This window comes from Amia ocellicauda, chromosome 18 (assembly GCF_036373705.1).
Source record: "Amia ocellicauda isolate fAmiCal2 chromosome 18, fAmiCal2.hap1, whole genome shotgun sequence".
In the NCBI taxonomy this organism is placed as follows: Eukaryota; Metazoa; Chordata; class Actinopteri; order Amiiformes; family Amiidae; genus Amia; species Amia ocellicauda.
Window position 1 is genome coordinate 2,830,249 of NC_089867.1, and position 16,508 is coordinate 2,846,756.

The following is a 16,508-nucleotide window of genomic DNA, read 5'->3' on the forward strand; positions in this document are numbered from 1 at the left end:
CAAGACCATCACCAAGCAGCTTGGTGAGAAGGTGACAACAGTTGGTGCGATTATTGGCAAATGGAAGAAACACAAAATAACTGTCAGTCTCCCTCGGTCTGGGGCTCCATGCAAGATCTCACCTCGTGGAGTTTCAATGATCATGAGAACGGTGAGGAATCAGCCCAGAACTACACGGGAGGATCTTGTTAATGATCTCAAGGCAGCTGGGACCATAGTCACCAAGAAAACAATTGGTAACACACTATGCCGTGAAAGACTGAAATCCTGCAGCGCCCGCAAGGCCCCCCTGCTCAAGAAAGCACATGTACAGGCCCGTCTGAAGTTTGCCAACATCTGAATGATTCAGAGGAGAACTGGGTGAAAGTGTTGTGGTCAGATGAGACCAAAATCGAGCTCTTTGGCATCAACTCAACTTGCCGTGTTTGGAGGAGGAGGAATGACCCCAAGAACACCATCCCCACCATCAAACATGGAGGTGGAAACATTATGCTTTGGGGGTGTTTTTCTGGCATGACAATGACCCAAAACACACAGCCAAGGCAACAAAGGAGTGGCTCAAGAAGAAGCACATTAAGGTCCTGGAGTGGCCTAGCCAGTCTCCAGACCTTAATCCCATAGAAAATCTGTGGAGGGAGCTGAAGGTTCGAGATGCCAAACGTCAGCCTCGAAACCTTAATGACTTAGAGAGGATCTGCAAAGAGGAGTGGGACAAAATCCCTCCTGAGATGTGTGCAACTACAAGAAACGTCTGACCTCTGTGATTGCCAACAAGGGTTTTGCCACCAAGTACTAAATCGAAGGGGTCAAATACTTATTTCACTCATTAACATGCAAATCAATTTATAACTTTTTTGAAATGCGTTTTTCTGGATTTTTTTGTTGTTATTCTGTCTCTCACTGTTAAAATACACCTACCATTAAAATTATAGACTGATCATTTCTTTGTCAGTGGGCAAACGTACAAAATCAGCAGGGGATCAAATACTTTTTTACACTGTGTGTATATATATATATATATATATATATATATATATATATATATATATATATATATATATATGTATATACACACACACACATACACATACATGCATACATACACAAACACACACAAAGTACAGACTTTTTCTTGTCAATGCTAGGTCAGCTGACACACTGACACATACCATGTTATATAATCTTCGAATCTTCAAAAAATATTTGTTTATGATTATGCTTTTAATGTACTATTTTGAATACTTGCTGTGTTTATTGATTGAGTTAGCGGTTTATTTCCTAGCAGTTTGTTAATTTAATTATTAAGTATTATGTATTAAGTAGTATGTGTATGATATTAACTGCTATTATATTCTAGACCTTTAGGATACTGTGGAGCTGTGACTCATGTTGCTATAGCAACTGCACTCGGTAGATGAATGCATGCAGCTTCTTTCTAATGGAAGGGCTCTTTTGCCACTTTGTTCTTCTCAAACAAACCCAGGTTATGTCACTAAAAGCATAACTTAAAATATATATGGTTTAAAAGTTAAAAGTATTTCTAGCATCCTAGCAGCAGGTGGCAGTCTTCACCCATTTTGGGCATTCCTTTGTTCCCCTACCTTGCCACACACAGCTGGCAAATTTGTTGCTTGATTGCATTGCGTATTTTGCTATACTGCTTTCCCCACCCTGCTCCTTTCCCATGTAAGTCAGACCTGCTTAAATCCCTACTGCACAAAGTGAGTCAGCTGGGCAGTACAAGGTTTTACTTGATTGCCTTCCTTAGATCTAGATACACTTCACTACACTAGACTTGAGTGGCTCACTGCTTTAAAATGGCATCGGGAGAAGGTAAGCTGTACAACCAGGCGTTTGTTGGTTCTATTTATCTCAATTATTTGGCACCTGAAAGAGTTTACAAGAGGGCCTTGATTCAGGTGTTCCAGATTCTCAGATGAAATAACTGCGTCAATCTAGAGGACACACCATCGACTAGGTTAGGATCATTCAAAACAGTGTACAGGAGACGTCTTCACACAGAGTTCTGGGGGGTCTGGAAGAAACCCCTATACAAATAGCTGGAATTCATGCCATAGGTGCTTTCCAGAATAATCTTGCTGGCTGTCCTTGGTCTTTAAGATACCACCTACTTTCTTGCGTTATGTTTTTGACCCTTGAAGGAAGACAAATCTGGTCCTCCATATTGGGGTAAGGAGATGGCAATGCAACATGGTGGGTGTTAAATAATATGAATAGTACATAAGCCAAAAGTCTCACTAAGACAGTTACGATAGTGAGTGTCTTGCTGTTTAATTAGCATTCCATCTACCATTTGAATCCTTCATTAATCAAGTGGGCGTGTGAAGCTTACCATCTCGATTGGTGTCCATCTGACGGAAGATCTTTTCCGTCCTTTTCTCTGGAGTTGACTCGTCCTCCGGCATTTTCATCACTGAGGAGACCATCTTGTAAATTGCCTGGAAAAAGAGCACCGCAGGGGTCCACATTATTATCCCTCCGAGGCAGAGCGCTGAGCTCCCACTATGCCCTTTATGCTAAATGTCACAGTTTTAATGGCAACACGAAAGAAAGGACATCAAGCTGCCACCCTTGTGTGCTTGCGATGTCATTCCACTCTGCCTATTACCATTGGCAATTAATGACCACATAAAACATTGCACCACAGAAACATGAAAGACAGCTCCTGGGAAGTTAATTCTAAAGGTTTTAAGTGAAGCACAATTTGCTGAGGATTGTAAATATTAACTTTTAGCAAGCATTATTATTATTATTTGTATTAGTAGTAGCTGTATTCACACCTCCTCAGAAAGATTGTTTTTAGAAAGTATTTTTAGAATGAAAATTGTATCTCTGTATCCCAGTTTCTGAGGGGTATCACATAAACATGAAGCTGTATTAAGTAAGTTATGAATTTCCCATGCAGCTGTTATACTTTGTTTTTCCCCATTCCTGCTTTTCCACAATAAGAATTGGGCAATTACAGGGCAATGGCCTTTAGAGAAACATCTTGTTAACAGCTGTATATAGTCAGTCACTTGGTAGCTTTGGGACACAGCTTGCCTTATTGATAGACTCAAGTAATGGAGTCCTCATCAAACAGAATTTCTGAGAGCCCAACTCAACCATCAACTCAACTCAGTGAGCAAGCTAAAAACATCCTAAAGGAAAATGTAGATCATTAGAGAACTATGAAAAAACTACTAAAAGCCAAATGTCTTAATAAAGATCTGTAAAATCATCCATCCTTGGGTACGTTTTGGAATTATTCATTCCTCTGTTGCAGTCTCCCTAAAAAGGGCAGTATACTACCTCAAAGTCAAAACAATTGGAAATGCTGATCTCAGATGGAACACAAATCACAACCTGCCAAAAAGCAAAAACAATGCATACAATGATGTTCATGTGCTATAGAATCTCATAAAACCTGTGTAGCAGTATGCACTAATTGCATAGACGTGTATTTCTGCCTGGCTGTCACTACAACAAAACAGCAAAAGTCCGGAAACTGATCCATCTGGTGCATATTGGGTGGCACAAGCTGGCATGTCTCTGAATGTACTTACACAAGCATCTCATTTACCGTCATGTAAGGCATAACACACAATAGGCATCAGGGTTAATTTGCTTTATGGCAGTGGTGATATAATTTGAATACTTTAATATTATATTTCTTAGCAGATGCCCTTATCCAGGGTGACTTACAATTGTTACACTTTATCAGGTAATTTTTACATACAGTTTCCCATTTATACAACTGGGTTTTTGCTGGAGCAATCTATGTACACTAGATTGCTCTAGCAAAAACCCAGCTGTATAAATGGGAAACTGTATGTAAAAATTACCTGATATAGTGTAACAATTGTAAGTCACCCTGCTCAAGGGTACAAAAGCAGTGGCCCCCACCTGGGATTGAACCCAACACTCTGCACTCAGGAGTCCAGAGCCCTTAACACTACCACTGCTTTATGTCTTGTTTGTTACAGAATTGAACCCAACTGGATTCAGAAAGCAGTGACATTTTGTGAAACATTAGGAGGCACCAAAACAGTACCAAGCATAATTTTAATGGAGACGTTTCAGTTGCAAAGCTTGTGGTGTTACTATGCAGTTCTCTGTATTGGTCCTTAGAGGCTTCAAACAAGTGAAAAGTCTCAGCTGGTTTCAAGTTGGCCTGAAAGCTTCAAAACCAGGGCTAAAACCTTCCACCAGCTAACTGAGAAACACAAAATACGATAACCTTTTGAGGAACTGATACGCTTGAACATTCTTAATGGAGCAACTGGCTCCTCGAAGCAAATGCCTATCAACTTGAAATTCTTCTCGACTGGATAGATTAATCGGGGACAAAGATCACATGTCTTGAAAGAAAACAGACGCAATGCTGTTTTGAGAGGCCGAAAATAGCATAGGCATTTTGCATATATTATTCATGAAACGTTCTCTTATGACTGCAGCAATGGCAAGAGCTAAGCATGTCAGCCACACACACCCCCGCCTCCTCGGGTTAACATTTGCTCACAGTCGTTTCCTGTAAGCGCACTAGTTTTTCTAATGGGGAGCTGTGGCAGTTTGGGGTTAGTGGTTGTTTGAGCATCTGTGAGATCGAGCTGTCATGTTTCCACACATTCACTTACATATATTCATGTACACAGGATTATCTATAGATAAACAGCTGTACTTGTAAGTAGTCATAACTTTCATTTCATACAATGTCATTTTGTGATTCAATTAGTGAATATGTAGATTCCTGATTATGTGTTATAAAGACTGATTGAAGTGAGTTGGTCAGGGGATGTGTGAACATTTGACTGCATCCATGGGAATCAATGGATCCACCTTTAAAGTTTACACACCCCATGTCACTCTCGATCAACTCAAATCTTTACAGTTTAGGCTTAATCAGTGTCCAACATACTATGATCATATATGTCATGTATTAATATATAGTTTATCAATATAAATTGATACAAATATAGTTTAATCAACAATATTTACTAAACATGAATGTCAGGTATAAACACTTGACTACAACTATGTATCCATCTATCAATATATAATAGCAATTAAAAAGCAGCATAATGCTTTTATGTCTGTGATTCTCTGTTTCTACACTTTTCTACACAAAACAAAACAAAAAAAAGGCTTCTCCAATAACCCTTAAAGTGAAATTGACTTTTATTAAAGAACATAATTCTTTAACTACTGCTTTTCAAAGGATTTGTAGCAATAACCTTAGTCAACAGTCGATAGTCCCTTTATTATGGCCCTTAGGCAAGAAAATACTATTTCTTTAATACATTAACTCATAAATCACTTAATAGTGTGTTGGGTATTTCTGTGCTGTTAAAACATAGTTCTGGGCATTATTTAAAGAAGTGCCAGTGCAAAGAAAGAATATCCCTCCATGGACCTTAAAAGGGAAGGAACATGGTAGTGGCAATTAGTGTTTAATAGAGTCTCCCTAGAGTGGACTGGATTATGATCCACCTTGGACAGGGGAAAGAAAGCAGTTATCTGAGCCCTGATGCATAACAGCTCACTTTCTAAAGCCATTAGCAAGTGTGCAATGTGACACTAATGGTGCTTCTTTTGAGGAGAGGCACTGGACTGAAAACCACTGACAGCACTTTTGTGGAGAAGGTCCTGGTGTCGTTATTAGCCCACTCACCTTCCCTAAACTCTTATCACGGGCAGAACACGCGTCTCAATGAGAAGACAATTGCATTGCCTGTTGCCGTGGACCCTTCTTTGTCAGTACCTTTGAATAAGGCAGCGCTCCACATTTGCATGAAGCACAATGTCTCTGAACAAGGAGATGTGTGCCAACTGGAGAACAGGATGTTTACTGTGATCACATGAATTGTAGATTATTTATGTAGCCCTCCCAACTGCGACAATGTAGTCAAAAAAATTATAATTTTTTCCATATAGGGTTATTCATAAGTCCTGCAGCCTGTCAGGATACAGTGAAAATAGGGTTTGTGTGGGATCCTGCACAAAACAATTATGGGATAGTGGCACTTTGCTACCAGAGGTGTAAAGTAGCTGCATGGCTATATTTTTGTCAAATAGAATAAGAAGCATTCAGATTAAATTTTGTTGACTCTTGGGTACAACTGAGAAAAAACAATTGGTTCCAGGCATGCAGAGTTCGTTTTCTAGGATCTAGGATGGCCACACAACAGAGTTCTCAGGGTGGTAAGAATTATAAGAAAAAAAGACAAAAGTAGGCTGTGTGTGGAACAAAATGGATATATGATGTATTAATTATCTGATCTGAGAGGGTGAATGGCTGGCCAATTTATCACAAAATGTTGATGATATATGTTTTAATGGCCATATACACTGATCAGCCATAACATTATGACCACCTGCCTAATATTGTGTAGGTCCCCCTTTTGCCACCAAAACAGCCCTGACCCATTGAGGCATGGACTCCACTAGACCTCTGAAGGTGTGATGTGGTATCTGGCATCAAGACGTTAGCAACAGATCATTTAACTCCTGTAAGTGGCGAGGAGGGGCCAACATGGATTGGACTTGTTTGTCTAGCACGTCCCACAGATGCTCGATTGGATTGAGATCTGGGGAATTTGGACCAAATTAGAAGAGTTCATCAGATCAGGCCACCTTCTTCCATTGCTCCGTGGTCCAGTTCTGATGCTCATGTGCCCATTGTAGGCGTTTTCGGGCCGTGGACAGGGGTCAGCATGGGCACCCTGACTCGTCTGCAGCTATGCAGCCCCATGCACAACAAACTGCGATGCACTGTGTGTTCTGACACCTCTATATCAGAACCAGCATTAACTTTTTCAGCAATTTGAGCTACAGTAGCTCGTCTGTTGGATCGGACCACATGGGCCAGCCTTTGCTCCCCAAGTGCATCAATGAGCCTTGGCCGCCCATGACCCTGTCGCCGGTTCACCGCTTTTCCTTCCTTGGACCACTTTTGATAGGTACTGACCACTGCAGACCGGGAACACCCCACAAGAGCTGCAGTTTTGGAGATGCTCGGACCCAGTCGTCTAGCCATCACAATTTGGCCCTTGTCAAAGTCGCTCAGATCCTTACGCTTGCCCATTTTTCCTGCTTCTAACACATCAACTTTGAGGACAAAATGTTCACTTGCTGCCTAATATATCCCACCAACTGACAGGTGCCATGATAACGAGATTATCAGTGTTATTCACTTCACCTGTCAGTGATCATAATGTTATGGCTGATCGGTGTATGTATGGGCACTGGCATGGCAAATGTATGATAAGTCTTCGCTGTGTTATGGGGAAAAAAAGGGAAGATCTATTTATATACATCTGTAGAGGATCTATGACAGCTCTCACTGCACTTTCAATACTTTCTGTGCCTTGTTTTTACTATCAGTTACACTCATAACCTCAGTGCATTGAAAATCTGTTTTCCCTTGAAAGACAGGCTTTTGTAGGGTTTTGTAATTTTCTGCAGAAAAAATTGGATAAAAGCAAGCTACCTAGTTTATCTTGTTAAATCAGGCCCAGTGAAAGACCATTTATTAAAATGTACATACACTGATAACACTCTGTACTAAGAATAAGGCATAGACTGAAACAGCAGGGTTTTGTATGTCCCTGCATCCATCAGATTATTAACTACACGTCTCCTTCTTGTTATTAAGGAGTCCTTTGGACTCTCCACTGCAGTTTAAACCGAGACATAAAACAGGATAGCTTAATTTAAGTGCCCACATTAACAGTGTCAACTTGCAGATTTCCCAGGGTTCTGGAAGTTACCTTCTAAGAGACCAGCTGAGGGTAATCACAATAGATTCGTTATGGTTATCCATGTTTATAGCCATCATTAGCTACGGTCTTATTATTAGCCATCATGAACTCCTTGGTAATGCGCAGCCTATAGATTCTGTGACCGAGCATGGACTGAACAGAAATGCAGCTGGGTGAAGCATGAGATCTCAAAGACTGGTTTAACAACTGTCATTTATATGAAGCTAAAAAGTATGATCTACAGAGCTAGAGCAAATCTTTTTTAATAAATCTTATTTTAACGCAGGCTTCGCAAACAAAAGTCCTTTTCACACATCACAATCATGCTGTTTTCAAATGTTGTGTCATTGCAGATATTTTCTCGCCTCGCTGAAGGCATTCAAAATTCTACCGTTTAAACAATCAGCAGATCAGTGTCTACACAGTCAAATCTGTTACAAGAACACCAACGTGCTTTGCTGAAAGTCCTTGCATCAGCTTTCGTTTTCACTGGAACAGAACAAACAGAGCAGCATTACTGTAGTGCTCAGAGCCACTGACCCTTTTCACTTCCGTTTGACACCTCTGCCAGCATGCCACGCATTGGGGATGAGGTACTGTCACCTGCCTGGGCAGAATGGGATTTTACGTGTTGGGTAACAAAACAAACAATAAAGCATTATATTATGTTTCAGTTCCTTTTTAGAACTTCATAAATTGTGATTTGTTGGTGGAGGAAAGTTTAAATTTGGTCTAGCCCTAAGTTTGCTTCGTTTGTATTAAACTCCTGATTTCAGTTACTGATAATTTAATTTACAGTAAACAGTTTTGAAATGGTGAAATGGAAACCTTAATAAATTCCTTAAGAAAACTACATTTGTTTTGGAAGGAGATCAGGCAATGCGGTACATCATATTATGTGACATTTTGATAGATTTTTGTGTTAATGTGAAAGAAAGTAAAAGAAAAACATGAAATCTCTTATGTTAAAACAAATACAGTAAATAAACATTTGTGTCCTGTTATATATCCTGCAGTTTTGTGGTTAGCGGAGGTTAGAGTTTTGTATATTCGACAGAAATACCCATACCTTTACTACTGTTAATACAAAATGCATGGAGTGAGGTTCTCAGAAGCTGGCTCTAATTTTGGGGTTGTGGTCCAAAATTGGCCGAGTCCAGATCTATGTGGTGGAATTGATTTACAGACTAAAGTGCACACAGTTGAAGTTGGAAGTAATCCAAGCTCAGAGAAAACCACTTCTCTAAAATTATACAGTCACTGAAGGAAGCTTTTTCCAAAAAGAATGAGGTGAAGCAGAACTGGGACGCACACGATTTGGAGCTCAGAATAGCTACTCTGAGTTCTAAGTGGGCAGGCAGTTTATTCTATAGAAGAGATTGCAACCACTCCTGATTCAGTTAACTCTCCAGTTTTTCCGGACAAGGATTCAAATGCCCTGTTATGGTCATTTATTCCATTCAGGCAACCAGTGTGGTACTCGGCCCTCCACACAAAATATAACCCTAAGTGCTTCTTTAAAAATACAGTAAATGTATGTGTTTGTGCTGAAAACAATATTTCCTATTGCAAATATATCACCCAAAAAATTTAGCTTTCAACAAAAGGATGCAGAGAAATTAAACTACTGACAGATTTTGAGTAATACTCATACTTCCCCAGATAAACTAGGCAAATCCAAGAGGGTATTGTACAGAAAATAACCTACAGCACATTGAATATCAACATGACACTGACGATACACTACTACTTTGATGCTTCTAATTTTGTAATGATAAAAACAGTTATTGCTTCATATTATCATAGGGTTATGATTAAACACTGTGGTTCTAAAGCACATACTGTCAGTATGGAGGGCTGCTTTTGGCTTATTAACATACTCATGTAGAATTCCTGAAATTCCTGTAGAAATAACTGATGCCAATGACAGAATTATAACCAAGCATTTTCTGTAACAGACTGTAGAAGCTGTCCTCATTGCATATACAAAATTAGCTCTCCTGAAAAAAAAACATTTCTTGTGAAGATGACCTTATAAATGTATAAATATGATAAATACAGCTAATAAACCTTGAGGCTGAGCTAAGAAAGGGAAATAATGAAACAGAGTTGTGTTATAGATTATTTGACATGGTTTCTCCAGAAATACACACATATCCTTTTATTTAAATTATTATTATTTATTTATTGGCAGGTAAATGTAATGTAATATGTAATATAATTTAAATATCCCTCATACCTATCATAACTTCTGGAGTTTATCTGCCATTTTAATTTCCTCAATATGTTTGGCAGGAAAAAGTGATGTATGGTTCTGCTGCACCCACCTCAGCTTTTGTAAAGACGCCGTAAGCTGTACTGTGTTCCTGAACACAAAGGACAAAGTTGTCACTGCAGTTAGTGGTTTGTGGTTAGCTACTATATTAAACATACAGGTATGAGCAGCAGCACTACATTCATGTTCATTCTCTTGTCCTTTCCACCTTTTAATTTAAAATAATGTACATGCTGGAAGACAATTCACTGAAAGGAACCAAATGCTGCAGAGCGATTCGTACCTGCACAATCTCCAGCATTTCTGACTTGCTGATGTAGCCGTTTCCGTCGAGGTCATACATACTGAAGGCCCACTTCAGTTTCTGCTCCAGCTTTCCCCTGGAAGTGACGCTGAGCGCAATAATGAATTCTCTGAAGTCTATCGTGCCATCACCGTTGGCGTCAAAGGTGCGGAAAACATGCTCTGCAAACTTGGAGGCATCCCCGTAAGGGAAGAAGTTCCCATAGATCTTCTTAAACTCCTCCATCGATAGGTTTCCACTGGGGCAATCTCTGAGGAAGCCTTTGTACCACTCCTGGATCTCATGCTCTGTGAAGTCTGTGCTCTCCAGCAAGTCTTGCATCACCTCCGGACGGAGCTTACTGTTTTGTTTCCCCATCTTGGTGTCTTTGATTTCAGCTGCAAATATGGAGAATAAACCAAAGTTTAGTTTGTCTGGTGGATTACAGTTGTTGCTGCATCATTTCCATCAAACAGTTTAACCTCAGAATCATGCTAGTGAGCTACACTACATCGTCTAAGATGTTACCACAATCTTCAAATTAGGCCCCAGCACAACACACCCCAAAGAACTCAGCAGTTTTCTGTAATGGAATATATTTTCTATATTTGGCATTCACTATATCAGGTTAACTGATCTGATTGAGTAATGGTCTGCTATATTTGGCATTCACTATATCAGGTTAACTAATTTGAGTAATAGAAATAGAGCAATTCCACCCCCACCCCCCCATTACCTTTTTAACTTTGATCTTATTATGATCTATAAGGAACAGAAAGCATTGAACAACATGTTCCTTTCTCCTTGTATGTAATAAAGTATATGCTATGAAGGAAAATCTAGGCACATCTGCTAAAACTTACTGAGGGGACGGTTTTGCATTAAACAAAACCTGTGACTTGAGAAATGTCAATTTTTTTATTTGAAAAATTAAATACAAAAATTCAGTTTTGTTTCATCTACGCATGCAGAATTTTCTAAGTCTCAGCTGAATTCCACATTAAGAAAAGGGATTAATTACACAGCAATAAAACCTGACAGCCTGAGGCATCAGGCAATGGATTACAAAATCCTTGGCCCTCTGGCTGATGCAGGTACACGTAATCTTCCATTAACTAATTAAACAGCTCAGTTTGACATTATCCGTTTCCGTCCCTGGGATAATCAATACCATCAGGAAAATAAACTAAAAAAAGATTATATTGCAGGATAACAGGATAAACCAGCATTAGATAAGCACGTTAATGAACCATTTGACGAAGAAGCAAAAGCACACAGATTACATTAAAGCCTGTGACTAACAAGACGCACAAGAACTTTACTCTTATGACCACTGAACTCTAAACTGACCAACGGCTTCTGTGTCACTTGCCAACTGAAGATGCTGAGCCTTTATGAAGCGCTCCAACCTCCACTGGGGTCATGTTTACATCACAGAGCTGGGTCTTTGTGGGCCTTATTTCAGCCAGTCGATCCCTCACAGGAAACACTCCAGAAGACCTCAGGATATAATCACCTTTCATTAGGATGTTTTTACTATTTTTTTTCCTAACGGTATACTAACATTTGGTTGTGCAAATCTTAACAGATCTTCACACTTTTATAAGGGGGTTAAACTATATGAGTAGCATATTGTAAGAATAGGCAATGACCCGTTTCCCAATGTTGATCAAGGACAAAGACTTCTGTCTCATCCAGCAGAATTATTTCTCTTCCGTGTCTGAGTTACCAAAGAGTCTGTTTAATATCCGCAGCAAAACTGACAGTCTGTAAAACTCCTTCAAACAGGAAGTGCCATTCTCCCCAGCCAGGGTCACAAATTAAGACAGAAGTCTGCGCTAATTATGTTGCACTCCAAAACAAACCAGCCGGTGTGACATTACATTTACTATAATTTGTTTGACAACGAACAGCTAAGTTAGAATTAATGACCTACTCCTAAAAAGTTTCCCGGAACTTCAGTTCAGATCAGTTCTATTAAAAACATTAGACTTTTTTTTTTTTTTATCAATGTTTTCTCTTTTAAGCCAGAGCTTTTTTTTATATCAAAGGAAACATCCCAAACACAATTTTTAAAATGGAATATTTAGATTTTAGGCATCACATACAGATTTGCCAAATAATTGCACAAACAATATGTTACAGTCCTGGAGACATGTTTACATACAAATAATAACCCTCAAATAATTAAAATGAGAGAATGTAACAAATGTACAAACATTTGTACTGGTTAAAATCCCATAAAGGTTCAATACCGAACTATTTTACATTACACCAAAAATGTATGCCAAGTCACTGCCAGGACACAGGTAATTATTTCAGTGTGATAGGAGTAGGACCAAATTATATAAAGGGCCATACAAGTTGAAATGAGTGAGAACTGATGATGATAATCAGGGTAATATCACACAGTACAACAATCTGCAGTCCTTCTCACAAAATGTCTTTCATGAGCAGCAGGAACAATTTAAATGGAAACAGACCCACAGTGTTTACCCATGACTGCAAAACTCAGTGAAGTGATAAAAACCCCAGGATGACACATCTACTTCTAAATTTGGGGAGTATTTTACTACATTTAAATCAATACATACATACATACATACATACATACATACATACAGTACAATAGAAAAGTATTTTCACTGGTACTGCTTGTGTGACTGTGGTTTCAGTATGCCTAGGCTAGAGGTAGTCAAAATACAAATTATGACCTACCTGCGAATCGCAAAGCACAAAGCTGTACACTATTATGGTTTATGGTTAGAAGAGACTTTTTCAATAGCTTCTCAATGTGATAGGGCACAGTTCAAGGGTAGTTCAGAGTTTTGATTTGGCCCAGCACTCAAAGAGCTATTGGTTGTCACCCCAGCGTTGGATTTGCTTTGAATGATTCAATATTGATTAGAATAATTATAAAGCACTAGAGAGGGGTAAAGGGAATACATTTATTAGGAAACCTTCTTTTGAAAATAAGTAACAAGAGTAGTAAATTATAACATGCATCTAAATTCTCCTAGTCAGGTATGAGAAAAAGGACCAGATTCAAACGATCTGTGTAAGTCCATCTCTCTGAAGTAAAAAAACACAAACAAATTGGGATTTATCTTAACACGAGCTTGTACTGTGAGTCACAGCAGGCTCTCACTGATTAGTTATTTTTCATCGCAGGGAGTTCTTCTGTTCTAATAAATCAATAATGAACCCAAGGAAAGAAAGTAATCAATGGATTAAATATTTATAGTGCTGAAAGCATACCTAATCTACAATGGAAGGCGTCAGACAATCAAAGTGTTGGTGCTTCTAATCTGACTGGAAATGAAAACCTACCCATGGTGAAAAAAGCTAAGCCTCTTCTATCAATAGCAATTGTGATTCACACTTCAATATAAATCCAATCCAGTTAATCCATATTTCTACCAAAAACATGGGGCAAGAATAATTAGAGCACACCTCAAATCAGGAAGATTGGTGACATTAATAATCCATTGTGGACAACGCAGATTTCTGAGAAAACAATCTGACTACCATTAGGTAATGAATAATGAAATTACTAGTAAAAAAAACAATATTCACATTCACAAATGGCATTGTAAATGTATTTTAGAGGCTATGATAGCAGGCCTAAGTTGATAAACCCCAATTAAACGAAGACTAACTCAGTTGATATTCAATCTCTTTTGCCAAAATAGCACATGCTGTCTAACACATGGGATAAAATGGATTTGTGACTGCAAATTTCTTTAGTATCAGCTCTAGCCAAATATGTAGGGTAGCAGCAGGAAGACCAGCTTGCAGGGATTAGTGCACCGACACAGCAACCTAATTCTCATAAAAAATTGTCATAATTTCAACAGCCTTATAAGGACCAACTGGGGGGAAAAGAAAAACAGCCAGGAACTAAACTCTTGTCATATTTATCAGGCTTTCATATGATCAGATGATCAGCTGCTGACAAAATAAGGTAAACACTGATATCAATTATTTAGTTAGATCAGTGGCAAAATGTATCAATTGTAGCATTTACTTGGGAATTACTTGGGGAGCACATGACCTGCTGTTCCCTCCATGATTAGCTCCCCTCTTGATAAAACAGGAAGTCACATGCTCCCTGGTGTGGAGAGGTGCCAAACAAAGAAAAGCATTTGAATCATGGTACCAAACTTGGGAATGGAATGGATTGTATAGGATCTGTTATACATTTCATTTAGGCTCGAGAGGAACTAGGGTTTTGTTTGGGATTTTTGTATGTTTGTGGGTCAGTTACAAGGAAAAAATAAGGTTAAAATGCTACTTGTCCAAATTAATACCACTTTTCTCCCATCAACTGGTGTTCTCAAGGTCAGAAGTTATGTTAATTGTGAAAGAATAGTCCAGGTAGAAAAACACAGGTGTCAAGAATAAAAAAACAAGACAAAAAAAAAAAAAACAGTGAGAGCAGTTGTTGGACAGATGCATTGGGATCCAAAAATGGTGGTATTTATATCCCACAACCACTACATGAATACTTCTGTTACAAATTAGCCTTCTTTTTTCACATGGAAACTCTGCAGGCACTTGTTGTGTACTGCTCTTTATTGTGCAGATGCAGGTATCTCCACTGTTTGACTCTACCCAGTGTTGCCATGGAGACTTCCATGAAGGTTATTCAGCACCATTGATTAGGCTCCATAAAATATTAGCTTGAGCTGCCCAGTTCAACAGTGCTGCTTAAGTCAACAATCAATATGAAGAGATCACAAAGTCCGTGTCTCGCATTCAATACTCGGAAAGGCCTTGTGTTGAAAGTGTGGGTGTATCATCTGTGGACCATTCATTCAGCCAGTTAGATCAGGTGCATCAAGCACTACTAGAACTCAACTCTAACCCTATGCTGAGTGTTAAAGAAAAATATCTACAAGAAGGGATTCAAATTTGGGATTTGATAATGAGATAATGTGGGCTGGTGAGCTGTGGTAGGCTGACCCTATTCACAGTGTGCCTGTGAGTCAGGAAGAAGGACAGGTGGCTTGGGTGTTGGAGCAATTGGACCTCCTCAGAGCTGCTGACCCTCGGCCTGGTTAACAGACAGCTGGCCCCCTCCCTAAGGGGGGGCTGCAGCTGCTGTGAATTCTTGACCAGGTGCCACTCTCTGAGTAGCAGCACACTCTCAGGGCAAAGGGGATATCGATAGCAATGTTAGCGCTGTAGCCAATGGGATTTCTTCACCTTCTGCATCTCAATGTCAGCATTGCAGTAGTGACAGAGCGGCTAAGGATCATTTTATTACATACTGACTGTCCCTCCTGACTTGCTCTCTCTCACACACACACGTAGGAGTTTCTATTTAGCCAAATATCGTATTGAAACTTACATCAAAGCAAACAACATTTATAGCGAATTAAAATTGTAAGAAGCAGTGAGGGCTGTTGAGGTTACCTACTGTGGACCTGTGTATTATTCACAAATTTCTCAAAGTTTGGTAGCTACAGAATGCATTGCTATATAATTGAGTTATGAGCACAGCAGGACCACAGGCAACAGGCAAATCTGGTAACAGGGACTGGCTGCACAAAACTACAAAAAAAAAAAAATCAAGACATGAAAGTCTTCATGAGAAACTATGTACATAACTGCATATGAAATAAGAAAGTCACCACAGATTTTTCTGAAACTACAAGATGGTTAGATTAGTGACTCATCTTACTCACTGAAACAACTAAGGAAAGAAGAAACAAAACAAGGTAGTCCGAAATGCTTTCGGCCACAGCTTCTCTATCACAGCCAGCGCCCTGGAGCCTCTACCACTATGCAACTGGGTCAAGTTCCGAGAGGAGCTGAAGCCCAAAAAACTATCCTCCCTCATGGCAGGCTGGAATTTCACAGGCCATTGATATCCAGGATTCACATGTATTTATTTTTCTTTCCCCTGGTATGGCGCAGCTGGTGAACTATGGGAAATACAGTCACCACTGTATTTGTGGGCTTTGAGTAATAGGACACTAAAATGGCATTTTTTCCCCACCCCCTTGGATTGTGTGTTTTAATCTGAGCATTAATCTGTGGCTTTATGTAAAGCTGGGGGAACCCTGGCTGAGAGGCATGATTCATGTTTTACAGACAATATGGCAAATTATTACATTAGGGACAATATTATATAGAACACTGAAAGCTCAGTTACATGACTGAGATACTACTGACTTCTGAGCCT

At 39.3% G+C, this 16,508-nt stretch overlaps 1 protein-coding gene across 2 annotated transcripts in view; it reads right to left on the minus strand.

Moving 5' to 3' along the window:
* The window catches only part of LOC136713371 (neurocalcin-delta), a 90,984-nt gene that overhangs the window by 7,264 nt on the left and 67,212 nt on the right, over positions 1-16,508 (minus strand). For both annotated transcript variants that reach the window (XM_066690401.1, XM_066690400.1), the window contains 2 exons: positions 10,319-10,716; positions 2,354-2,459 (listed from right to left, as the gene is read on the minus strand). In XM_066690401.1, the coding sequence (XP_066546498.1) occupies positions 2,354-2,459; positions 10,319-10,696 (484 nt within the window). In that variant the 5' untranslated portion in view covers positions 10,697-10,716. The remainder of the gene's footprint in view (positions 1-2,353; positions 2,460-10,318; positions 10,717-16,508) is intronic.